We start from the raw sequence: 25,890 nt of genomic DNA on the forward strand, positions 1-25,890 counted from the left end.
CACTGAGCAGTATCTGACTTTGTCTTCTTTACCACCCCCCATACACGTTAGCAAGATCTCTGCAAACATTTTCTTCTTCAGACTGAACAGTCCCAGCTTTCTCAGCCTCCCCACATATGAGGTGCTCTTATTTTTCTGGTCCTTTTCCTATCTCCTGTCTTTCTGGTCCTTCAGTGGATCTACTCCAGCATGTCCATATGATTTCAGAGAGGCCAGAACTGGACCCAGCACTCAAACGTGGTCTCACTAGGACCGAGTGGAAAAAATGCCTCTCTTCTCAACCTGCTGGCAGCAATTGTCCTAATAGAGTAATTTAGGTTGGAAAAGACCCTTAAGATCATTGAGTTCAACTGTTAACCTTGCACTACCATGTCCACCACTAAATGCAGCCCAATAGGCTATTGGACAACTTTGCCACAAGGCCACACTGTTGGTTCATGGTCACCTTGCCCCTCAGAGCCCCAAGGTCCCTGGTCAGGAAAGGTACCTTTCCAGTCGGTCAGCTCCCAGCCTGTACTGGTTCATGGGGTTGTCCCTCCCTAGGTGCAGGACTTCACATTTCCCTTTACTGAACTTCATGAAATTCCTGTTAGTTCATTTCTCCAACCTGTCAAAGTCCCTCTGAATGGTCACACAATTCCCGAGTGTATTAACCACTCCTCCCACATCTGCAAATTTGCTGAAGGTGAACTCTACCCCAACATTTGTATTAATGAAGATGTTACTACTGACCTCACATTGGCCCCCGGCAATACACAAGTAGCAACTGACCTCCCATGGTGCATCCCATCAAGTCCCACAGATTTGTCTGTCCAGTCTATTTAAGTGTTCCATAACCTGATCCTTCTCTACTGAGGACAGGTTTTTGTTGCTCCAAATTTTCTCACCGGTCCTAGGGGCTAAGGATTCCTGAAGGAAGATCATACCAGTAACAACTGAGGTAAAGGCAGTATTAAGCACCTCGGCTTTTTGCATACCCTTTAGCATCAGGTCCCCAATCCCATTCAGCAGCGGGCATCCATTAGCCTTCCTTTGCTGCTGATATGCTTGTAGAAGCTTTTTTTGTCACCCTTCATGGTGCTCAGCAGAACCAATGCTAGATGGACTCTGGCCTCCCTAACCCTATCCCCACATGCTTGGACAGTGTCTCTATGTTGCTCTGAGGTCACCTGGTCCTGCTCTCTCTTCACTTGCTTCCTTTTTATATTTCAGTTTAGTCAAGAGCTGCCTGTTCATTAATGCAGGCTTCCTGCCACCTCTGCTTCTTTTCCTGCTCATTGGCATGGGCCATTCCTGAATTTGGAAGAGACAGCCCTTCTCTCCAGGCCCATATCCTGTGGAATTCTTTTAAGCAGGTCCCTGAACAAAAGTCTGCTGTCCTGAAAATTAGGCTTGTGTCTTTTTGCCTTGTTCCCTTCTCTCAGGATTCTGAACTTCACCATCTCACAGACACTCAGCAAGGCTGCTGGCCTGACCTTCACATTCCTAGCCAGGTTCAACAAAGCACATCCCTTCATCAGCTCCTCAGTTACCATCAATGCACTCCAGAAATCTCCTGGACTGCTTGCGCCCTGCTGTGTTGCCCCTCTAGCAGGTAGTGAAGTGGTTCAAGTGCCCCCCAAGAACCAGGGCCTGCAAATGCAGGTTTCTTCCTGTCATCTGGAAGAGGCTTTACCTACATCATCTTCCTGATAAGGTGGTCTGCAGCAGGCACTCACCATGTCACAACCCACGTTAATCTGATCTGCCCTCTAACCCTAATCCATAAACTCTCAGCTGCGTCCTCCTTTGTCCCATGGCACACCACCATATCTTCCTACTGCTCTCATGTAAAGAGCAACCTCTCACCTGTGCTGTTAACACATTGCTGTGCTAATTTCCCAGAAAAAGTGAGAAAGGTTTCAGCATCCTGTTGTTTTGTAGAAACAACTTTGTGCCCATGGGCCTGAAGCAGGGCCTCTTCAGCGCTGTTTGTTGAATACAAAGTCTCTCATCCATGTCATCCTGCACTCTGTTTCCCAACTCAGCCTATCACCACCATTCCTCATTTCAATCTTCCTCACCAGGTTGGTCAGCCTGTTGGCAAAAATGCTTTTGCCTCACTTGGCCTGGTGAATCCCATCTCTTCCTTAAATAGGGATCCATAGTTATAAAAGCCAAATCCCTCATCACCAGAAGCTGTGCAATCCGTTGGTGACCTGCACAATCCACCCACTCTTCCTCAAGCTGTTCTTCCTCACTGGCAGGACTGATAAGTAAACCTGCATCTCCAACATGAGAGTCTCCCACTACTATTACTTGTGAATCCCTGCTGGTGCTACTGCATTGTACAGGCTCAGATGATTTGTTGGAAAGAGCTTCCTGTTTCTCATCTGCTACTGTGAGCACTGAACATATTCTATAGATGCAAATCTGTGGGCAGAGAAGGAGAGTTCTTCCTTTTATGAGAAGTCACAAGTTTCCAGCCTTCATCATCACAGAACAAGCAGAGACTCAGCCTGCCCTTCCCTCAGTACAGCTGGGGGTTCAGTCCTGGGTCCTGCAAAGGATTCAACTTTTTTGTCACCTCTGATGCCATGCACTCTGCTGACCTCCTCCTGCATCTCCTTTACTTGGCAAAAGAAATCTTCAACCAAGCACTCATCTCCTACAGGCAGTTTTGGGACAGTTGCCCCAGCTGGTGCGAGGAAGCATGCCCTGTGCCAATATGCAAGAATTGTTTGCTGCAATTTTAAAAGCTTAAAGCCTCTGTATGGCAGGACATCTGATTGGAAACATGCAACAAGAGCTTTATGGAATGAAAAACTAAATTTTGGTAAGCATCGTTTCATACATAAAGAATTGATTTTCCATTCTGAATTAACTACTTACTGGCCAAAATGCAGATGCATCAAAACCAAAGTTCCTCCTCTCTTTTGAAAGAATAAGCTATATACTAACTGCAATTAGAGCCGACAAAGTACTGAATGGATAAGCCTATGGATCAACTATGAGCAGTTCTTACAGTCAGTTTTAAATGCAAAGAGTCTGGGTAACGAAAAAGGTTGCATATCCAAAGAAACTCAAAGATGTTTTACTTCATGATTACTGTTTTAAGTAGTTGCTTTCTGCCATTCTGAATTCCAGTCTTAATTCAAAAGCAAGTTAATCTAAATAAATTTCACTTCAAGTGCTATTAAGCCAAATACATTAATGCAGAATACATCCACCTCAGTAAAAAAGGCTGAACTTGGCACAGGTGCTCTAACAAGTGCCAAACGAATGTGCCTTAACCAGTAAGATGTACAAAAGCAAACCAAAATTCGAATATTTACACTGAGCCTTTTCAAGTCTGTTCATCCTACAGCAGAGGCCTACCTCAAATGTCAAGATGTGCAATGCTTATGTATTATAACAGTGCACAACCATCTTCACAACTTCAGACAAGTGTTAAAACCATGAAGAATTTTACCAAGGAAGCAGAGCAAGATGGGTAATACTAGTCAAAAGAACAGTGGTGAGGGAATAGAGAACAGATAATTAAAAAAAAGTAAAATCCACAAGCTGTATTAGACAAGGAGGAACTATACAATCCATAGCAAGCAGTCTTCTAAGGTTTCTGAGCTAGCGCAAGATACGACTTCGCCTGTATTATGAAGAAAAGGGAAGTTTATAACATGTTTAGAGCTGCAGAAGTGCATTTGCTTAAGATACCACATGCCTGATATTCTAACTCCAGAACAATCTACTTACACAAGGATGCTGGATTTTTTGAGTAAAGGTCTTACTGTACATCTCTCTTCCAGAACACCAGATAAAAGCAAAAAGAATAAATATAATTCTGCTTTTTGACTAAATATAATTATGCTTTTGAAAGTATAACTATTCTTCTTAAAAAAAGGAATGAACCACTTTAATAGAATCTGGTTTGACCAGACAAAGATTGAAGTAAGTATAGGATCTCCTTAGAAACATGTCAAAAGGGAAAAATTTTGGACAGTCAATTCACAATTTTTAACTTTCATAGCACTCCTAAAATGGTTAACGCCCACAAATAAATGTCCACATTTTAACCAACTAAGAGTTTTAACAGGAAGTGGGCAACCAAGAAGACTTACAAAAGCCCTATGAACTTGCTTTTTTCAGGCATCTTAGAACATCTTTGATTTCATAAATTGATGCTGTACTTTCAAGAAAAACTGGTGAGTTGATGTACATCTCACATTCTGGTCACAAGACAAACCAAATATAAACAACAATGCACACTTTTTTTTTTTTAAATTTATATTAAAAAGCCCAAACCCATGCAGATCTCTGAATTAAGGACCTAAATAGTTGGGATTTTTGTGTCATGCTATTCCTAATGCGTCAGGGAAGATACATGAACTGTATCGTCTAAATCGAGAGTCATATGGCAAACAGCATGAAAGCATTCTGCCTGTTGTCTGTCAACTCTGGGTTATTGCAGCTTTTCCAAAAAAAGCTCAAGATTACTGACCTCACAGCATATTGTTGATTTAGACAGACTACAGCAGCAGTAGTCTATACAATCATCATCATTCTACTAGACACGAGCTTTATTTCACGTGGTCTAATTTTGGTTTTGCAGTACTTAATCTATCATTTTCTGTAATACAGAGCTGAAAAATACTATTAAAAAATTAAGCAAATGGGAGCATAAAAACTGGGTAGTATCTGACAACATCTACATCTGAGACAGTTTACTTCTACAGGAGTTAGAATACAGTAATAGTGTTTACTTCCACTTACATTTCCTACTAGCACTGTAGTACAACACACTTATTTGTAAACCTGTTACCATCCATAAAACAGACTTTGCATGAAGTCCTCTGAATAGCAACTGAGGAAAAAAATTAAGTGGTCTATGCTAATTTGACAATATTACAGCAGCATGGGGCTCCTCAAATCTAGTCCGGCTGGTCACTACAGAGAGGCTATCAGCCTCTGAAGTTTACTTGCTAACAACCAATTTTTTCACTCTGGGCTACAATACTACTGTTAGCTGTCTATACAGAAACAAAGCTGTCTACAGACACGATTAAATTACAAATAATGACATTTTTGTGCATTAAAAAACCTAGGAGTTAGAGTAAAATTTACTACCAAAAATTTACCATCTACCTTTCTATCTCAACATTCCAGTATAGTCCTGTGAAGAAAATTACCATTATTGTGCACAACACTTCATTTGTTAATCTTTGCTTTGCAAACTGGGAGAAACTGAGAGAGAAGGTAAAAAACTTGCAAAAAAAATTACAATCCTTAGTCTCACCTAGGCCTCCGGGGCCAGCCAACAGAAACTCTTGTCTGCCTATCCTTTTCACAATTGGCCGTTTCTCATCACTGCAATAAGGAAACAGATCCTGCGAGACGCCAGTATTATAATTCAAAATGATATACTGTGTAGTAAGTGCAAGACATAAGTAATAACCATCTACAGCCACAGCACAGGGTTGCTCTGGAGTAAACACTTCCTTCACTATCTGGACTCTGTCTTCAAACACCATGAACATTTGAATGGTCCGCCGCTTGACCGAGATAATGCAGACTTCAACACAGAAAGGATCCCCACTCACAGGGTTTTCATTTAATGCAAATGTCACAGCTCCTTTGATTCTAGCGCCACTGGGGACAGGTTCCAAGTTTATCATGTTAACTAGTGTTATCGTGTTGTCGCAAAGCACAAGAAGCCTGGTGAGGGCGGAGGCTGCTTTCAACTCACTCACAGGCTTCTTCAAGCCCAGGTATTTATGCAGTTGCTTTGTGGCAGCAAAAGCTATTTTTCCAGCTGTTGATATCTTTTCATCCAACAGAAAGTGATAGATAAAACAGTCATTGGTTCCAATATAGAGGTTCTTTCCGCAACACTCAATGCATTCGATGTTGATGTAATTTTTCTCTCCCATTAACATCTCCCGCTCAACAGCAGAAACAAGCTTGAAAGCTTTAACGCTCATTGTGTCTTCTGGGTGATCTGATTAAAGAGGAAAAAAACAAACAAACCACTTTTATCTCCATACAAATAATCAAATAGCAGAGGCAGCAATTTAACATTCACCAATACAAAACCTTCATTGGTGTACTTTTTAATAGTTTATACTCTATTTCCAATCTGATCACACAAGCCAGAATGAACACATTAGTAACTGCAGAAATGAACTGTATGCTTCCGTGTCAAGTCTATTCCGAAACAGATTCACAACAGCACCCAGCTATTTTGAAGTGATGCTTTCTCCACATGTAACCAGCATATTATTGGTGCTCTCAGATACTCTGGCACTACAAGTGGTTCCTGCCAGCACTTAGTGATTTATAAACCTGTCACGCACATGTACAGCTTTCTATCACCTGTACATGAAAATATACAAACTTCAGTTCTCAGATTAGAGAAGTCACATTTCATTTAGTGCTACAAGTTCACATTTCATGTTGCTTTAAACTCAATTTAGGCCTATTGATACATAGTCTCAGTGAAATATGATAGGTATATTCCAGTTTAACACATAATTTACATTCCTTATTCTCCAGCAATCAGAAATCTGTAACTTCCAAGCCACTTAAATAATTATTCAAGGTATCGTCCAACTCATAATAAAAGCTGTTGGATTGTGGTTGTTGTTGGGCTGTTGGTTTGGTTGTTTTTTTTTAATATTTGCAGTGTCTGTTTTATTCAGTGCTACTTACACATTCTTTGTATCAGACTATATGCACCAGCAATTATAAAACACATTCACACAGTTAATTTGGAAGCACGGTCCATAAAGCATTCATTAAGCTCAAGATGCAGTATCACAGAAATTAAAGAGTTTCTGGTCTCTACTCTCACAAACATTGCAGAAGTCTGTCTTTAAGTGATAAGAAGCACTTCTAATATTAATTCTACTTTAACTATACCTACCCTTTTGCAATGAAGCCGCATCAAGGAACAGATGCAATTTATGAAGCAATTAATAGTGTTTTAAAAACAGCCCATGTAATTTTACTGTACTCCAGACTTGTGTTATTTTTACAAGAAACCAGCAGACAGCTGTGCTCAACACTCCAAAGAAAAGCAGATGAGAAACTGCTGACCTTGTTTAATCACCTTTTAATTTGTCATGACTGGTTTGTAACAGCCATTTAGCCAACACAGAGGAGGACACAACACTAAACATCCTGAATGGATTTAAGAAATAGCACACACAATTACTTCTAGTCCACATACACAGTAGAGATATAAAACACCAAATGAAATTTCTGTGGACCAACAAAGACCAACATCAACAAAATGCTCTTGTGAACAATCCTGGAACTAAACATAGTAAAAAAGAATTTCGTTTCCAATTTTTACATCTAAAAGGCCCCTTTGCTTTTGCAAGAGAACATTGAAAACCATGGCAAAGATTTCCAAAACAGAGTAAGAAAAGGCAAGGTACACAACTCACAAGTAACCACTAAATAAAATTTTGTCAAAGGGTATAGCTAGAAGCAAACCATGTTACCAAGAGATAGTAGTGATCTTTTATGCCAAGAACTCCCTATTTTTTTCAAAAGTTCAAAAGATTTTAGTTTGGGCTTCCATGACATTTTCAAATTGCATCCTCACCTGTGGTGTAAATTAGCGTTCTGCCCTTCAACAAAACCACCCTGACCCAGGAAATATTAGAGAAATAGCCTATGGCAAAAAGATAATGCAAGACCCTGACAACAGAGCCAGCCATGTTCTCCTCCAACATTACTGAAAGAAACACAGTGTATTAAGTTAGAGAGGGCTGCTGAAAAAGCCTCAACCATTTTTAAGAGCCCTGTGTAGCCTGAAGTGATAAACTATCACCTGGAAAGGTTTGGCAGCTTTCATACCTGAAGCTATCAACAACTTAGTTTCTGTAGTCCAGGGTAAAAATGTTAACATATGCTATTGGGAGAACTACAGAATTTCGCTCTTGACCATGATGTATTAAAAACCTCCAAAAAACTTACTAAATGAAGCAGATGAAAAGTGAAAGTGTAAAGAAATCAAGAGATACATAATCCCTGAGCAGAAAGAAGAAACTAATAACACACTACGAGCACGTAAGAATGACACCAATTAAATTAAACATCCATGCTAGAAAAAAAACTGTGTAAAAAAGTTTTAAGTATAACCAATGATGTTACACATAATCTGCATGTGGTTTTTCTTTTACATTTACTTTGCTGTCATTTATAAGAGCTTAGGGGCTTATGCTCACTACAAATAAACAGGTTCTGCAGAACATTCTGTTCCTTTAAAGTGCAAAAGGCCACCCCAGAGCTACAAACGGAAGCCAGTAAGCTACTTCTTAGATGTTCAGGCCTCCGGAAAACATTATAATGGGGGAGGCCTGCTATCAAAAAAAATTTAAAAAATCAATAGGCAAGCACATTATGAGTCTGCTAAATTTCACTTTCTTAAGGGCACCAATAAATCCCACTTGCGCTTAGTTCCGGTAAAGAGTGGAAAACAGCTCTCCCTCACCTTTGTTAAGTAACACCTTGCTCTGCATTTATGTTTTGTTCATTCACTGCTGCCCTGCAAACCAGCATCCTACTTACCCTGCCTCTGCACTGCTCCTTCACGCTCACACACGTACTCCTACACCCTGCGCAATTAACCCCGTGCGAGCTACAATTAACCTCTGGGTACGATCCCACAGACTCGAGGTGCTGGGCCGCGCTAGCCCCGGGAGCGAGGGGATGCCCGCACGGCGGAACGCCCGCACCCTGCCCGGCCGCCGCACAGCGGCAGAAGCGGCGCCGCTCACCGCACCCCTATCCCTTCACACGCCCGCAGCCCCACCGGGCGGCGGAAACCAGGCCCGGCAGTAGCCAGCCCCGCGGCCCCCGGCGCGCCCGCCTCCGCCCCAGCAGGCGACAGAGCCTCTCCTCCCGCTCGCCCTCCCCCAGCACCTGCCACCGCCACACCGGGAGCCGGGCCCACCGCTTCGAGGCCTTGCGGTGCCACTGCCGGCGGCCGGGCCCGGGCCGGGCGCCGCCTCAGGCCGCGCTGTCAGCGCCCAGGCCTCCCGGCGCGCTGCGATCCGCCGGCGGGCGGGGGGACGCGCCGTTTCCGGTGTCGCACAGGGCCCGCCCTGCGCTAGCGTCACCGGTTCCCGGAGGGGCGGGGAGCGGACAGGGAGAGGAGGCGCCTCACCCCGCCGGGCCGCGGCTCTTCCGGTCACGCGGGGCAGAGCGCCCGGCGCCGACGGCTGGGGGGCGGAGCCTCAATGAGCACCGCCCTCCGGGGGGTGTGGCTGGGGCCGAGCGGTGGGCGCTGGGGAAGGGCTTCTGGCGGCTGAGGGCGCTTACGGCCCCGGCCCTCGGCACAGTGTCCCGGGAGGCGGCGGTGTAACCGTGCCCCTGTGTCTCTCCTGTGATGGCGAGCCCCTTCTCCGGGCGCCGCGCTCCAGCCGGCCTCCTGTGGGCTGAGACGGGCGCGCTGAGGGCGAGGGGTCGCGCCCACGGAGCGGGAGATCCGCCTGCCAGCGCTGCCGAGGGCGCCACAGCAACCGGAGAGATCCCTTCGTTATCGCCCAATGCTGTAGTTATGCCCCGGGGAGCAGTTACAGACCAGGTCCAAAGGATATGTACAAGGGATGAACGCCGGTGGAAAGAGCAGCTCTTCCGAGAAAAATCATGGAACGCCCGTAGCGGTGGGTGGTTTGGGAGGGGACGAGGGGGAGCACAAGGAAACGAATCGCATGAAATGCCAGAGGGCACTTTTGAGAACGCTGTACGAAGTATCAGGAAAAGTTACATTGCATGCATGTACGCTTCAGTGGTTTTTAAAGATTCAGAATTTGAATCCGTACTCTTGGAAGCGCCACATATACACAGAAATAACATTACACGCATAGTCATATATATGCGACTTGTTCCGTGTGCGCACTACCTGTTGCCTGCGCCTTTTAATTTTATAAAATACATCCGGTACTTAAGTACATTGCAATTTTATGTCGTAACGACGTGGCTAACTTATTAGTGGAATCATCTGTAATTCCCTATTCTGTTTGTAAGCATGTAAGCAGGTCATTAACTCAAATGAGCCAGTAGCTATTTCGCCTCGGAATTACAACGGAACCTTCGCTATTGCAGATCGAGGAGTGTTAACTGGCAGTTACCACTTTTATGCGCAAGATTTAGTTCCTGTTTAATGCGGCAGCAAAGCTCCCGCGGGCGGTGGCACGAACGTGTTGTGCTTCTGCAGGCTGGCAGAGCTTGCAGTAAGGTACATTCGTTTCCCTCATTCAACAGCACAGGCCGCCTCCCGCTACAAACGCGACACGAAAGACCGGAACGGCCGCTCCGGAAACCCGTTCCCAGTCGCTCCTGCTCGCTGGCCCGGCCCGGCCGCGCAGGGCCCGCCGCTCCGCGACGAGCAAACAAACAGACACCCGCCAGCCTGCCGCGCCGCGCTGGCGTCACTTCCTGCGCGTCACTTCCCGCGCGAGCCCCCCGCCCCGCGCGCCCCGCGCGGCATTGTGGGAGGCCGGAAAGGGGTCGCCGGGGGAAGAAGATGGCGGCGCAGGGAAGGGGCCGGGTGGGCGGTGGCAAGGAGGAGCGCGGGTCGGGGCGCCCGGAGTCGGAGCTGCTGCTGCACCCGGAGCTGCTCTCGGAGGAGTTCCTGCTGCTCACACTGGAGCAGGTGCGCCCGGGCGCCGCCGGGGAGCGAGCCGACCCCGGAGCAGCGGCCCCTGAGGCGGGGCGGGGGGTGTGTGGCGCCCGCCCCGCCCGGCGGGAAGGGGGGCTCCCGGGCCGGCCGCCCTGCTTGTTGTGCCCCTCTCTCCGCGTTAGACCTACCCCGTTTGTTTCTCTGCTTTACTACGCGGGGAAACTCCTACCCCTCGCCGCCCCTCTCCTCTCCCTCCACCCTCCGTTACCTACACGGGAAGTTTTCTTCCAGTGCTCCTGCGGTTTCCAGTCATTGTACCGCCCTTAACGGGTGCGCAAGGAGCGTTCAGGAAAAACAAAACCTAAGTCGATGCCCTGTAGGCTAGGTACTTGCTTAGAGGAGGTCCGTAGCCCGAGAGATGTCTCCGTGTTTGCAGAGGGGCTGTGTTTGAACACTGTAGTTGCTAAAGAATAATTTACCTAGATCAGCATGTCTGTGAGACAGTGTTTGCATGCAGTAAAATTTTCTGTGGAAAGATGATATTTACCCTGTTGTTGTCCCGTTTGTACTTAATGAATTAAGGGAATGCATCCTATGTAATTAGTCAAGCTATGACTTAAGTATTCGTAATAGAAAAAAAAAAAAGAGTTTGAAAGTGAGTTATAAGCAGTTTTGGACCGTATGGAGCTTCAGTTGATGTGATTTGGAATACCTATTACAGCTTTGCCTGAGAATTGTAGGTGCATGAAACAATAGTAATCAGAGTTTTAGGTTTTTGTATGAGCTTGCTGAATTTTGGTATGCTCTTGTCCATGTAGTTTACGTGGACCAAAACGTACAGGTTTAGTCATGAAGTGTTGCCAGTACCTGTAGTGGCAGAGACTTGACCCGCTTTCAGTGACCTCTAGTTTGTAGAAAGTTAGTGGATTTTTTTTGTCTTTCAATAGATTTGGCAGGAGGTACCAAGAAGTTTTGTTTTGACAGCCCTGTACGTTACTAGAAAGAAAACTGGTCTTCTGTTATAACCGACAGTATCTGGAAGTTTCCCTTTGCAATTTATTCTTTGGGAACTGAGGAAGGAAGCGCAGCTCTATATTTGTAAGTTTAAACAGTGTTGTGGTCTAGCTGCCTTTTTTTTGGACATTGTAAGAGCACCTCTGGTGTCGTAATTGGATTCAGGGAAGTGTGTTTAAGAGTGCATGAAAACATCAGTCATCCTTTTGTGGTTTTTTTCTCTACTATTTTTATTGGGGAAAATTACAGGGTTTTGGTTAGGGAAGGGCTGCAGGTTGACCTGTGTGGGCAGAGGTGGTGAACCAGTACTGGTTGCAGCTGGATCCAGCTGTCTCCGACACGGTTGAGAACAGCCCATCACACACCAAAGTTTCAAGCAGAGGAGCTCATGGCACCTGTGTTGGAATTCACTTAACAAAGAGCAGCGGCCACCAGGGGCAGGAGACACAAAAGGGTGCACAAAAAGAGGCATGTGAAGAGATAGGCATGTGAAGAGATGTGCTTGCAGCTAGTGGAAAAAGAAACCACTATGCTCCGACCCAAACGTTGCACATTTCCTATTGCCTCACTGAAGGGAGGGACTGAGTGTAATCCACACAGAAAACAAGGGAAGTTGGCAGTAGGAAGACTGGAGACCAGCCTGTCATTGGCAAGGGGCAGTTCATGGCATCTCCATGCCGGTCACCCCTGCAGCCCCCTCACTTTTGAAATCCTCGCGTTGATGCCCAATACACTACATTGGAAGTGGCTTTTGAAAAAAAGAAGTTATGCCACTAAGATGCTTGTGCTTTGAATTTGTCATAATAACAACTTTTTTTCCTGTTCCCACAGAAGAATATACTAGTTGAAAATGATGTAAAGATGGACAAAGATGGTCTCACTGATCTGTATATTCAACATGCCATTCCCCTGCCTCAGCGTGACCTACCAAAAAGTAGATGGGGGAAAATGATGGAAAAGAAGAGACAGGAAAATGAGTTGAAAAGTGGGAATAAAAGGTAACTTAGCTTTTATTGCACTAGTTTGGAGAATTTAGGACAGTGCATTTAATCTTTGTTTGCGTGATTAATGAAACTTGTATGGACATTGTTACAGTTTACAGAGAGTGCTGTGTCAAGTCTTCTGTGTCAGAAGTGTTAGATTCTACTACTGCAATAATAGGAAAAAGGGGAAGGTAATCTTTTTTTGTCATCCAGATATTATTAATAGTATGTAGCTTACAGTGCTTCTTTTCATAGAATCATAGAATGGTTTGGGTTGGAAAGGACCTTTAAAGGTCATCTAGTCCAAACTCCCTGCAGTGAACAGGGACACCTTCCACTAGGGCAGGTTGCTCAGAGCCCCTTCCAACCTGACCCTGAACATTTGCAGGCATGGGGCATCTGCCACCTCTCTGGGCAACCTGTTCCAGTGTTTCACCATCCTCATCATAAAAGATTTCTTTCTTATACCTAGTCTAAATCTACCTGCTTTTAGTCTGAAACCATTACCCCTTGTCCTGTCACAACAGGCCCTGCTAAAAAGTCTGTCCCCATCTTTCATATAAGTCCGCTTTAAGTACTGAAAGGTTGCAGTCAGGTCTCCCCAGAGCCTTCTTCAGGCTGAACAATCCCAACTCAGCCTTTTGCTCATAGGAGAGGTGTTCCATCCCTCAGACCATCTTTGTGGCCCTCCTCTGGACCCACTCCAACAGGTCCATGTCTTTCTTGTGCTGAGGACCCCAGAGCTGGATGCAGCACTGCAGGTGGGGTCTCACCGGACCAGAGCAGAGGGGCAGAATCACCTCCCTCGGCCTGCTGGCCGCGCTGCTTTTGATGCAGCCCAGGATACGGTTGGCTTTCTGGGCTGCGAGCGCACATTGCTGGCTCGTGTCCAGCTTTTCATCCACTGGTACCCGCAAGTCCTTCTTGGCAGGGCAGCTCGCAACCCCTTCATCCCCCAGCCGGTATTGATACTGGGTTATTGGTACATTTCAATACATTTTCATATACATTTTCTAATGAAAAAAGATTATTTTCGTTTTAACTATGGAAGTGTTAAGTAATAATAATATTTATAGTGTTTAAGAAAAGTACCAAAAGCATGTTTAATTATGCTTGCGGCCTGGACAGGGATGATCTCCTCTAGAATCAAGGGTGTACACCGCAGCAATTTTGTGTGTCTAATTCAAAACTAGCATCTGCTTTCTGAAAGAAACATTCTGCCCTATTTTTAAAATCTTTCTGTTTGTATTTGATGAGAAAGCAAAATCTTCCCCAAAAGTTTATTTTGCTGAATCTTTTCTCCTCCTAACCTTATCTCTGCCCAGGACTTTGACTTTGGTGTGTGATGTGCATGAGTGGCGTTCTAGTTTAGCTTCAGCAGTAAATGCTAAGGAACAGTGGATGGAAATTCTCATTATAGTTTTCCAGTATTACAGTTGGTTGATTTTATTAGTCTGTTTTAGCTTTACTGAGGTTTCTAACAGGGAAGAGCTAAACAAAGGCTGTCAAATGATTTTGTTTTTATTGTTTTAGAATTTTAGCAGTGGCTAGGACACTGCATTGTTATGTTGTGGTTTTGTTTTTCCCATGTGCCTTGGTTTCTTTGCAACTTGAGGATGAAAGCCTGAGGTTAGTGTTTGAATAATAAAAAACTGTTGTTTTTCTGAAATAGGTGCAAAAGAATTTTTTATCAAAGAAATAAAGATAGCAGGCTGGATATTTTTAGATGAGGCGGCAGTGTTAATTTTTAGATGGGAGAATGACTTCATCCAGAGTTTATATATAGAATAAGTTTAGGGGCTTTTATTTTGGCACACTAGCACTCAATAATGGTTAAACCTATGCAGTATTTGTTGGGAAAACAGTAAGTAAAAGTAGATATGTTTAATCTGCCAGCCTGCTTTTCTTTACCAGTTGCTCTTGGCGCTTAACATCTAGCATGCTAGGTCTTTTGCTCTGCTTAGACAGTTTTAAGATTTTCCAGCAGTTAACTATTTTTGCTTATATTACATCTTTCATACTCTACAAATATGCTGGCAAAATACTGTCTTGGAAAGTTAGTCTCTTACTGCTAGTATTACTAACCCGAGAGAAATGGGAGAAGTAGTCTTTCAGCACCTTCAGTAAGTAAAAGCTGCACAGAGAAAACTTCAGTTTCAGTATATTGACAGAAAGAATCAAGGAAGTTCAATTATCTTTTTGGATGTTAAAATATTACACTTTTCTTCATAGTTGTGTGTACCACTTAAGGAGAACTGGCACAGTGCTGTTGTGCAGAGGAGGAAGTAAAAAGTGGTTACTTTGGTATCATGAGGCTGTAAGTTATGTGCAAGTCAGAGATGGGAGCTAAGTGTGCTGTTAGTTTGGTTTAGAAGTCAGATAAACTGATTGATGTATGAACAAAGAGCTTTCTGATGAGTTCCTCTGTGGGAAGCACAGCTTTACAGTGGATGCTGGAATTAATATGAGGCTTCACAGTTCAGTGTGTGTTTGCATGCCTCTAGCAGTTGCAGATAAGAGGTGAAAACACATTGAAATTTGTCTGTATTGAATATCCTGTTCAGTTTTACTGCTGGTTGTTGATGGCATGTCCTGAAAGACTTACTGTGTATCAGCTGAGCTGCAGTAACGTGTTAGGCCTCAGTAATACAATCAAATATTTGAGGTCACAGATGTTGGCTTATGCTTTTATTACTGAATATTTGAGTTTGCAGACAATCGTACCAAATAAACCCAAATGCAGTCTATCAGACTTCAGACATTTCAGAAAGCATTTGTGTTCAGTGACAGTTAATTTTGTAGATCTGTAAGATAGTCTTGCCTGCTGGAAGAAGGAGGATGGTGTGAATCTCAAAATGTGTATGTAGTTTCTGAATTGCCACCGAGTCTGAAGGCTCTCACCTGCAAACTCTTAGTATCCAGGAACACTGTGGTTATACATGCTCAGAGCTGTGGCCTTAGTAGAGCTGATCATTTCTCCTTAGTCACCTTAGAGGCCACTTCAGCATCCTCTGAGAACTCTGATGTGCTGATAGTAGTGGAGGTCAGTGTAAAACATGATACTTCTGACCAGTTTCAGACATTCACAGAAGAGATGATCACCTGTTCATTTTGGTAACAGGTGAATATTTAGGATAATCAGGGGGTGGGAGCTAAAACCTACACTCCTGTCTGGTTTTAGGGTGCTGCCTTAAGTGCCAGGCTAAGCTAGATAAGGATAGGAGCATTTTGCATTAAATTGTCCTCATAGTCTGGAGCTGCTCAGAGGCCATCCTTACTACATGAGTAATCATGTGAAACAGTGGAAAGCCGGATCGCTCATGTAGAGAAGCTTGTATTTTTTACCATGCACTACAAGGTAAACGGCAGGATTAGAGCATGCCCCCTACATCCAGCATGGCTCAAAGTGTGGCTAGAACATTTCTCTAGGATGTAGATGTGCATTGAAACGTAGGTTTCATAGAGAGTGCCCTGCAGGAGGGGACACAGTCCCAAAATTATTCTTTTCAGCTGTCAGCTAGCATCGGTGTCCTCCCTCAGAAGAGTGCTAGCTAATGTGAATCCTACTCTGAAGCTTTTAAGCTGCCTGTACTCTTTGCATAAAAAAAGTGAACGTCACACCCAAGGTTCTATGCTGTGACCCATGTATCTAAAAATTAGATATGACAGTTCTTGATGGTACAGCATCCAAATTTCTTTTGGAACTTTCCCAAAATGTTTCTCTGGGAATGTTGTCTGTATTAAAGCATGCGGTCATTTGTACAAGTGCGACAAGCCTAAAATTCAGTTTAGAATAGGTGACAATCCTCCTAGAACTGTGGTTAGTTCCTGACTTGCCAGTCTTCACCAAGCTGAATTAAAAAAAAAAACCACAACAAACTCCATAGGAAAAGCAGACTTCTTGTTAAGGAAGGTGACTGAAGAAATGCATAAAATCATTTCTTTCATATAGTTTTTTAAGTACCTTTCCGAAAAGGCTGCTGGGGAATGTGTTCCTTGTCAGGAGTGTTGAATAAATTCCTGGACAAAGTCAAAGTGAGCAGAAAGTATGATGATTTATTTTTGAAGTGTCTTAGCAGCTTTTTAGGCTTTTTAAGCAAAATTGTACTCCCTAATTTAATGGATGTGTTAAATGCTACTGTTGTTTCAGTAGTATTTAACTGAAACAACATGCCTGACTGAACACTCCCGGTCGTGGAAACTAGTCTCATTTTGTAGAAGCTCTCCTAGAAACCACATGTACTGTAGATATAAGCCAAAGAGTCTTATCTCTTGACAAGTCCCAAACAAATTGAAGGTCTCTTTTTGTCTCTCTCAGTTCCAGGAACCCAGTGAATAGAAAAAGAGGAGGATTATGTGACATACATACATTGTTGTGAACAGATGGTAATGTAGAAGCAAACCTGAGTAAGAGCTGAACTTTCTCTTGCTCTATAAGCTCTTAAATTGTGACTACTTTTTTTTTTTAAAGAAACCCCTGGTCTTGACAGAAATTGTGCAAGCAATGTGTAATTTCTTAATATGTGAGGTTTATCAGCAACTACTGATTTAATGTTGTTCCAAGTCAAACAAATGGATTCCCTGCTTGTGGCTTGTTTTAAAGAATGTTGAGATACCCAACATCAATATTGTCAAATTCATTAATTACAAATTAATGAATATATTGTTGAAAACTTTATTCCTCTGTTTAATATGAGATGATTAAACAGTAAGTGTGTACTGAAAACTGAAGTTTCTCAGCAGGAATACTATATAACTTAATGGTTATTTGGTTTTACTGTTTGTTAAATCTGCGCTTCGCAGACACTTTCTCTTTGCCATTCTTGAGCAGTGCTTTTTTAAAACTCTGAATTCATGTAGAGTGAGCTATGATAACTTTGTGTTTGATTTTTTGGCAATCAGGATGTTTTCTGATGCTACTGTTTTGATATTAGCTTGATAGTATTCCCTTTTCATTAACCAGTTGTTATTAAATTGGCCAGCTCTGACTACAAATAGGCTTAAAGGCACAAACTATGAAAAAAAAGTAGTCATTAAATCAGCTTAGCGTTCCTGCTCAGAGACAGCTTATTTCAAAAACAGGTAGGCTTTTTTTGCTTAATGTTTTTATTCTTTGTCTAACAGTCTTTTAGACTACCTTAACATGATGATTTTGAATAAGAGTGGAAACAGGGAGATTAGAAGCACAAGAATATTAGATGCTGTTCTTGTAGGTAGGGTGGCACACACTTGCTCAAATACTCACCTTTTGAAATACTTAACAGCTATTACGTCTTTAGTTACTCTGTAATAGCTACAGTGGTATAAGCACACAGTCTTTGGTCACAAAACTGTAGTTGTCTGCCTAGAAAGTTCTTTACACAACCCTCTCTGAGGAACAGTGTTCCTCACGCAACTTCCTTCCCACTTTCTATTTTGGAAGCAATTTCTGTTGCTTAAGTTTGGAGCAGCTAAAAGTTTAAGGTTAGTGTTTTGGGATATATTTCTACTTTAGGCAAAGTAATTTTCATTTTCACTACTCATGTCTTGGATATATGCTATTTTTGGATCATATAGCTTGTGTTTCTGAGAATTTTACAATTTGTATTTTCAGTGTTGGAACGGTGGAAGGTTTAAGGAAACGACCATTAATTGTATTTGATGGCAATTCAACAAGTACAAGCATAAAGGTGAAGAAGACAGAGAATGGAGCTGCTGATCGCCTAAAACCTCCTCCAGCTGGAAGCATCACCAACACTGTTAGAAGATTATCAGTTCCTTCAAATGCCTCAACATACATTTCAGCCTCCAGTTTATCAGAGGACGCTAAGCTTGGAGTGAGGAATAATGAGGCCAAGCAGAACAGTATTTCAAAGACTAACAGCAGTGTGTTGGCTAGTCTGAAGGTGTACCCTTTGTCTCCAGTAGCAGGAACTACTGTTGTGAAGTTAAAGAGAGCTGTTCCAAAAGAAGAATCTGATTTGCCGGTATGTATGTTCAGCATCTTGTTTTGCAGGTTTGTGGTTTTTTGTTTGGTTTTTTTTTTTTCTTTTTAATTGAAACCTACAGGAGCCAAACTCTTGGAGGAGTTTTCAGGATTTATTTTGTTTTGGAGTAACAGCAGAGTCTTTGTTTAGAAACAGGCAAAAGAGTAGCTAGTTTGGGAAAGATGAGAAGGAAAGAAATTAAGTACTTTGTACTTGTCCATGGGAAACTTCTGTGTAAGAGAGGCAGCTTTGTAGAAAAAAAACATGAATGTAATTTTAAAATTACTAAGTAAGTAGTACTTCAGGTGGTGCTGGTAGCAGTCAAATAAAACACAAAATAAATCCTCCTGATAGGTCTGAGGGAGAGAACAAGTATTGTAGAACAACATGAACAGCCTTAAAGGGAGGATGAGTGGTCTGTTTTCTGTAGTAGGGAAGAAAAAAATGGAATGATAACATTTGTAACAGTCACACTTGAACGGTTGAGTAGGAAAAGATTTGATTTGTCAAAGTGAAGGAAGAGTTGTTACAGGAACTGAAGTGAGATGCTGAGAGCTGTAGAATATATCCTTAGAGGAAGAATGCCATCTGTTTTAGATCTCACATAGGAGTTGGCAAGCTAGAGGAAGGAACTGGATGTGAAAATCTGGAGAGCTGCCCAGATTGTGGGTCTGAATGGGAAGCCATAACAACAAACCATACTAGTTGAAGTGAGAGGCCAAAGGTCAAGTGCTCGTTTTGAGCCATGGTGATCTTAATCAGGTACTTGGGCTTCTATAAGATCATAAGAAAGACGTGCTGAGGCCTTGAACAGAAGGGCATTGTTCTCGGGTAGAAGACTGATGACTGAGCTGTTAGCTAAAAAGGATAGTTGCCGCCTTTCTACAAGTTAGATTCAGCTGCAAACAAATTTTCTATAGAGAACTGTATTACACATGGTGGCAGAATGAAGCTGATGAGCCTAAGTGATGAGAGAAGAGCTAGGGCAGGATACCTGAATTCGGCAGGGCCTATCTTTGAAAGTGTAGGTAAGGGCGCTGAGTGTAGCTGCCAGTTGGGGAGAACGGTAGGACAGTGGTTGTTTTTGACAGAGGTGTCATTAGTCTTTAAGGGCTTGTCAGTGAGCAAGGAACAAGGGGCCATCTCTTCAAAACATGCCACGGGGTAGGGATAAGTCTGATATTTGTGTTGTATTCCTTCATGATACAAATAAAGGAAATTTCACATTTCCACTGGAATGTGAGAATATCTGGAATGAGCCTGGGTGTCAAAGGAAGAAATAGAAATATCTGTTCACGGCTGAACTGCGGAGGGAGCTTTAGATGTGCCGTGTGCAATTACATTGATTACAGTTCTCTTAGGACACCAGACCTAACATCTGTTTTCTCAATATTGCCTCATGAAAAGCTTTCTATTAATATATTTTTTTAATATCTTTCATTAAAAGAATGCAGGTGCTATCCTTGCTGCATGGGTTGGTATGTTCCATCCAACTTCTGTTAAACATGAGCACCTAAACATGGGGCTGTTCTGAAAGACAGCTCTAGCAACTTTTACAAGAGTCATGGCTGAGGGCCTGAATCAAATGTATGCTGGAGAGGCGTGTTTCCTACTACCAGTTGTTATTACTAATTTATTTTAATATTTAGAACTCTTCCAAGTACTGGTCAGATCTACATAGCTTTTGAAACTTTTTTAGTATACACCTTACACAGCTTTTTATATTTAATTTAAATGTTTTGTAGCCACAATGATGAACACTTAAGTGACACTGTATGACTGACACTCAGAAGCTATGACCTCTGACACTTGACTTTCTACCTTAGCCACAGTTTTTTGTTCAAGTTAATACTGGTAAGTTCAGTTATGCCTTGGTTAATGTCGGTCAGACATGTTTGAAGTTAGGCAGATGTGTTATATGGATGTTACTTTACTGTCTGAGATTAAAGAACATGGCGTTGAATAATAAGTGATGCAGCCAGGAAGAATTGATACACTTGGCAGATGGCTGTAGGGTGTAAAGCCTGATACATTTCAGTATAATGACAGTAATGACAATTGCCTTTTCAAGCAAGTGACTGTTCTTTGACTTCCAAGAAAAACTGAAGTTCTCGCGCTGAACAGCATAGAACTATCCCTCTGATCTTTGGGTCTAACTCCCTTAAGCCTTCCAGTAGCTGCTGTAAATAAACTGAAACTCTTTAAGAAGAGAGATCTCTAGATTGTGCTCCCCAAACCACAGTGTTGCAGAATGTTCTTGAAAACTCATTTACCTGTCTTTACTCTGCTTGTGTGAACTACTAAAGCTCTAGTTTCTCAGACTTTTTTCTTATTTTAGGTGGTGAAAGGGGATTATTTCACTACAATGTCCCATTGTTTTACTTTGGGATTGCGTGATTTTTTTCTGGTTTCTTGGGGCAGCGCTTGAAAGATTAGTTCATCTGAGGCTTTGGCAATTATTTCACCTTTTTATACATGTCATTATAAGTAAAGACCAACTTTCCTTCTCTTTCTAATGTTTTTACCCTTTGACAGAAGTAAATTGTTCTCAGATTTGTATGGTTTTTTTTTTCTTATACAATCCCATTTCAACTTTAAGAAGGCAATCTGAAATAACTTTAGAAGTATGTTTTGAGGCTCCAATATATACCTGTTTCTAAGCTGCAAACCTGAAAGATAACTAATTGTAGGATTAAGAAAACCCAAAAGACGTATGTGATTTGCAGGTCGTTAAATTCATTGGCTTTATTTTTCTCGAGGAGTTCTGTGATATTTAACTTTCTCCACGAGATGGCAATAGAAAGCTGTTGTAGTAGCATATAGCTGAGTACAGCAGTAGTCAGTACTGGATTTGAATATGGCAGGTTAATTACTAACTTCTACTTGCACAGTATATCTGAGAATATTTATATGTTTTCTTGTTTTCCAGAATGACCTAAAGCCTACAGAAGCAAAGAAGAAAATCCAGCATGTCACATGGCCATGATGCTCTAATGGTGCTTGAAACATAAATGTTACTTCCATATTTTCAAACAGATAAGTCATATTTAAACAGTTTAAGTACAATTCTTTTTAAACCTTACAGGGATTCAGATTGCTGTGAAGTTCTAACAAATTTAAAACTTCCCTGTTGTAAAGCTGGAGTCATTATCACCAGTCACCTTAAGAGTGTCTACTCTTGTACACCAAGTAGTTCATTACTTCTTTGAAAGGTGGTAATATTACAATATACTACCCCCCCCTTTTAGTTTTCAAGATTATTGTAGTTCATCTCCTGCATGTCACTATGATTCACACATATAAATATTTCTTCTTTTTTTTTTTTATTTCTGTAAGATTATTTTTTTTCCCCACTTCTGGTTAAATAGGTAAAATAGCTATTGAGATCCGGAGTGATCCCATGAGCCTTCTTGGCTTCAAAAAGATAATTCATTTAGATGAGAAAACTGACCATTCTGCTGATAAGATAGTCTGAGACAATTTTTTTTCCTTTTTGTTGCACAGAACAGGGGTGAGGAATCTACATTGCAAGTTAGATTGGTAATAAGAGATGAACTATTTTAACAGCATTACTTCAAATTGAAGTTTCTCTTGTTGACACATGAAATAAGAAATGCGCAGATGGAAGTATGTTATTAGACTGTTTGATTTGAATCTTTGAGAGGAAGTAGTGAATGAATTAGTGCCATGTTCTCTTAAATACACAGGCATATTTTATACATGCGTAAGTGTAAAAATGTGCCGATGTAGCAAATTTGCTTGTTTTCCTGGTTACAGTCATGCTTATAAAATACAGGGAAAATCTGTGGAATGCAGGCCAGTACTTTCTCGACTTACTAACAATTGGAGAGGGACGGGGATAGGAAGACAAAGTAGTACCTTGAGACCTTTAGCTTATGTGGTTGCATTCTGAAAAAAACAACAACCTGTTTTGCCTTTCAATAATTGAAGATGGATGTTGGTTTTCTGTGAAACTTGGTGTTTCATCTGGATTATTGGTAGTGCCTTATAAGGCACAAATCCAATTAAGCTGATGGAGACATTTCTATTAAAACTCAGCGGCTCATGGTGGAGCCAATTTAGATTCATTTTAGATATGGATGGTAAATAATAACACTCTCAGACTTAGTAAAACAAAAAAAGAATCAACCTCTGAATCCACTTAGTTAACCCACTAAAAGAAGCTGTCAGTAGTGATCTGAAAGCTTGTTTACATTTTTAACATTGGTTGAAACCAAAACCTGTAGCTTAGTTCATTACTGACAGAAGTTTTTCATTCACTGTTAAGACATAAAAGGCACTTCTCGGATGCTGTAAAATGGTAAGAATGTGTTTTGAAATAGTGTGCTGTTTCCCTTTTACTAAACACTTGTGCAGTTTTTGTACTTGAGTACAGCAGACTTTAATGCAATGTACATTTTGTATGTAAAGAGTTGTCTTTTAAGTAGCCTTATCCTATTTAAATAAATTTAATTAAAAGCAAAGAAAGTAGTGCTGACTTGTTTTTGTGATGTAATTAAGCTTGTTCATTTTATACAGCTATATTTCAGTGGACTTGAAGAGATCAGAACTTAAGAAAAAGCTTACAGGGTAAAAGGCTCAGTAGCTACTTTGAAGTTTTAGCAGCAGTTAGTATCGTGTGAAGTGCTGGTCTTTGCACTAGTGTAACAGTCTGATATGAGTTCTGTTTTGTGGGTGGCTTCTTGGCAGTGGGTTTGACTCTAAGCTGTGTTGTGTTGCACTTCCAGTTGGTAGAAGCATGTTTGTGTTGGTATGTGTTAAGGAGCGATATGCAGAACTGTACTGGAATAATAGCGTGATGCTGCTATCGCATGGTGGCCGTCCTGTTTTGAGGCCGGTATGCATTCCAGCCCTGTCATGTTTCACCTGCCTTTCTCCAGAGCTGGGACTGTTTTGCTGTCTGTTGTAGCGCTTGGGGGGCAGGGTGCAAGCCATGCTGCTCATACTACCTTCCACTACCCCCTTAGCTAATAGTAACCCTTCTCTCAGCAAAGTACTAGAGCAGAGCTGCTATGTGCTGGGGGTTTGCCAGACTGCAGAGGAGAGAGTAGGTGAGGTGCTTGCCCTCCTCTGGGAGGTGTGAATGTAAGAGGGATATTTGTGGCTATTCTTTACTACAGCCTTCATCATAGAATGAAGTCACCGGTAGGATTTATTCAGTCAGTGAGATCTGATTGGTACGGTGTGCACTTCAAAAATGTCATCCAGCCAAGTTCTTCAAATGGTGCACAGTGAACCAAATCTGATCTGATGCACCTGTTTAGCTTGTTGAATTAATGAGAGAAGAATGACCTGTGAACACTTTACGTTTGGTACAGAAAGAGACAAATCCAAGAGTGGTGGCAGGAACTAGGAGCAAACTTTCCCTACCCAGTTATACACAGAGTAAGTATATTCCTAATTCTTATTTCCACGTCTGAAGATTCCTGTTGGAATTGTGACATGTTATTTTCCTCCTTTTGCTGGATACAAAGGAATTCCACCTGGAAGGTGTACCAGGATCGTATATTGCATACCATAGCCATATTTATTGAATTTTGTTTTGGTAAGAGAGTTACATTCCTTTGGGTTGTTTCCTCTTGATTTTATTGTCCTGCCAGCATGCTGTTGCTGACAGTTGCCTTTGCAGCAAATGTAGCAGAAATGATGCTGGAGCAAAGGGTATTACGTATTGCAATACAGAATAAAATTAAAGCATGCTCTAGTACAGAAATTAAACTTTTTTTGCAAAGATAAATGTCTTTTGAGTTGCCTTGACCTCCTTGCTTGCTAAGGAGAACAATATTTTGGTGTTGAGTTTAGAGCCTATGAACACACTTTTATCAGCTGCAGTTGATTCAGTATTTCCACACAGTTCAGTTTTGCTGATAATTTCCCCACTGATTTCAGTTAGTAGAAGACTATGTTGTATAAGCAGGGCCCATATGAGGATTGTCTAAACTACACAGTTCCGTAATGACTGGGTGCAAAAAGGGTTATGTTTCTGTGGCTCTTATCTTGTGTTTCTTCAGACTGTGAAAGCATTTTATTTGTAAATATCCAATGTAAATAAAATTAAACCACAATCAAGAGTTTTGTTTTAAATGATTTTATTTTGAAAAATACAATGTGCAGTGTAATGTTGACTAACTGTAATACACTGTCAATCAGAACTTGTACTTCACACAATGGTCAGCTAGTCATGCAATAAAATATGTACCTGTTATGAAGCACTCCCACTTCAACTGTTTTATCATTATCTCTTTATGGCATGGCACAAAGCCTTGTATGCTGAAACACCCTCTACATTCGCAGTCTTTCTACACACTTGACGCACACACTAAGCACATAGCTCAAGAACACTGAGGCGAGACCACAGGCTTTTTGAAACTGAATGGCATTTGCCATTGATTTCAATGGGCTGAGGGTTTCACCCTGAATATCCATCTATGTGAATGTATTGTGTGCGGCCATTGTAATCCTTGAACTGTATCACTTGTTTGTAACTGGAATATTTAGTGGAAGGAAAAAAAAAAACAACCAACCAAAAAGAGTATGTTATGTCAGTAACACCAAAATGGTTTTACATCTCAGGTTTTGCATTAGTTTTGGTTAGCTGTAGAAATCTTAAACACCAACACTGCTACTAGAGATTTTAAAGTTGCTTTCCCTCCAGATTTGGAGAGTTTGAAGAAAAAGGTAAGTAACGTTAATGGTACAGCGAAACACAGAGTGGCAAAGCTAGTTCCGAACATCCGTGTATTTCAGACTATATATTGCAAGCACAGCTTTCCTTCCTCTCCCCACCACATTTTGAGCTTTAAATATCTTTTCCACATTCAGGGCAAAGGATGTCATCCCTTTCTGTGAGGAAGCCGCGACCCACTAATGAGAGAGAGCACTTCTTACAGTTGAAGCAATCATTATGCCACTGCCGCTCTTCGAAGGAGATGTACTTGGTTCCTCCGAGTCCTGTTTGAAAACCAAAAGCATTCTGTTAGAAGAAGAGAATAGCATGTTAGCCATCAGTGACACTATTTCAGACTCCTGTCTTGGATTGCTATGGAGATCTGACATGTAGCAGTGAAAAAACACCATTGTGTCAAATCTGTTGTTGCTGTGCTAATTTTGCCACCATTCTTCTGTAGCAGGTAATATTTTCATCCTCAAATAGTTCTGTTGCTTTCAGCTAAGTTAGTGAACTATGGCAGAAATGAACTTTCAAGGGATGGCACTACGATCTACAGCAGAAGGAAAGGAAAACAACTGCCCCTGAACAGAAGTGTGATGGTTTTTTACAGAATGTTTTACGGTGCCT

General features: G+C 41.9%; 3 protein-coding genes across 13 annotated transcripts in view; 1 reads left to right on the plus strand and 2 right to left on the minus strand.

Annotated features, from left to right (window-relative positions):
* The window catches only part of TGFBRAP1 (transforming growth factor beta receptor associated protein 1), a 34,791-nt gene extending 25,635 nt beyond the window's left edge, over positions 1–9,156 (minus strand). The window contains exons 1-2 of one of the 4 annotated variants that reach the window (XM_055803148.1): positions 8,939–9,156; positions 5,273–5,974 (exon numbers count right to left, since the gene is read on the minus strand). In XM_055803148.1, the coding sequence (XP_055659123.1) occupies positions 5,273–5,957 (685 nt within the window). In that variant the 5' untranslated portion in view covers positions 5,958–5,974; positions 8,939–9,156. The other 3 variants (XM_055803147.1, XM_013301119.3, XM_055803150.1) reach the window with 3 other exon arrangements.
* Positions 9,157–10,471: 1,315 nt separating this feature from the next.
* On the plus strand, positions 10,472–25,553 carry C4H2orf49 (chromosome 4 C2orf49 homolog). Of its 3 annotated transcripts, XR_008747072.1 has the most exons (6): positions 10,472–10,642; positions 12,455–12,621; positions 18,200–18,572; positions 21,502–21,568; positions 23,912–23,978; positions 25,416–25,553. XR_008747072.1 is itself a non-coding variant. In XM_055803152.1 (5 exons), the coding sequence occupies exons 1-4, from the start codon at positions 10,514–10,516 to the stop codon at positions 21,556–21,558; spliced, it is 726 nt and encodes a 241-aa protein (XP_055659127.1). In that variant the 5' UTR covers positions 10,472–10,513; the 3' UTR covers positions 21,559–21,568; positions 25,416–25,538. The 3 variants fall into 3 exon arrangements, 2 of the variants coding, with proteins under 2 accessions (XP_055659127.1, XP_055659126.1); XM_055803152.1 differs by lacking the exon at positions 23,912–23,978 and having other exon boundaries at positions 25,416–25,538; XM_055803151.1 differs by lacking the exons at positions 23,912–23,978; positions 25,416–25,553 and having other exon boundaries at positions 10,473–10,642; positions 21,502–23,070.
* FHL2 (four and a half LIM domains 2) overlaps positions 24,666–25,890 on the minus strand; it is a 63,554-nt gene continuing 62,329 nt past the window's right edge. For all 6 annotated transcript variants that reach the window (XM_027782447.2, XM_005228661.3, XM_027782396.2 and 3 more), the window contains one exon: positions 24,666–25,544. In XM_027782447.2, coding sequence (XP_027638248.1) covers positions 25,393–25,544 — 152 coding nt within the window. In that variant the 3' untranslated portion in view covers positions 24,666–25,392. The remainder of the gene's footprint in view (positions 25,545–25,890) is intronic.

Source organism: Falco peregrinus, chromosome 4 (assembly GCF_023634155.1).
Source record: "Falco peregrinus isolate bFalPer1 chromosome 4, bFalPer1.pri, whole genome shotgun sequence".
NCBI classification, from domain to species: Eukaryota; Metazoa; Chordata; class Aves; order Falconiformes; family Falconidae; genus Falco; species Falco peregrinus.

Bases quoted from the DNA above. Each gene is read 5' to 3' on its own strand.
- C4H2orf49 (XM_055803152.1), top strand. From the start codon at position 10,514: ATGGCGGCGCAGGGAAGGGGCCGGGTGGGCGGTGGCAAGGAGGAGCGC. The intron at 10,643-12,454 runs GTGCGCCCGGGC...CTGTTCCCACAG, and splicing joins TGCTGCTCACACTGGAGCAG to AAGAATATACTAGTTGAAAA. The intron at 18,573-21,501 runs GTATGTATGTTC...CTTGTTTTCCAG, and splicing joins AAGAAGAATCTGATTTGCCG to AATGACCTAAAGCCTACAGA.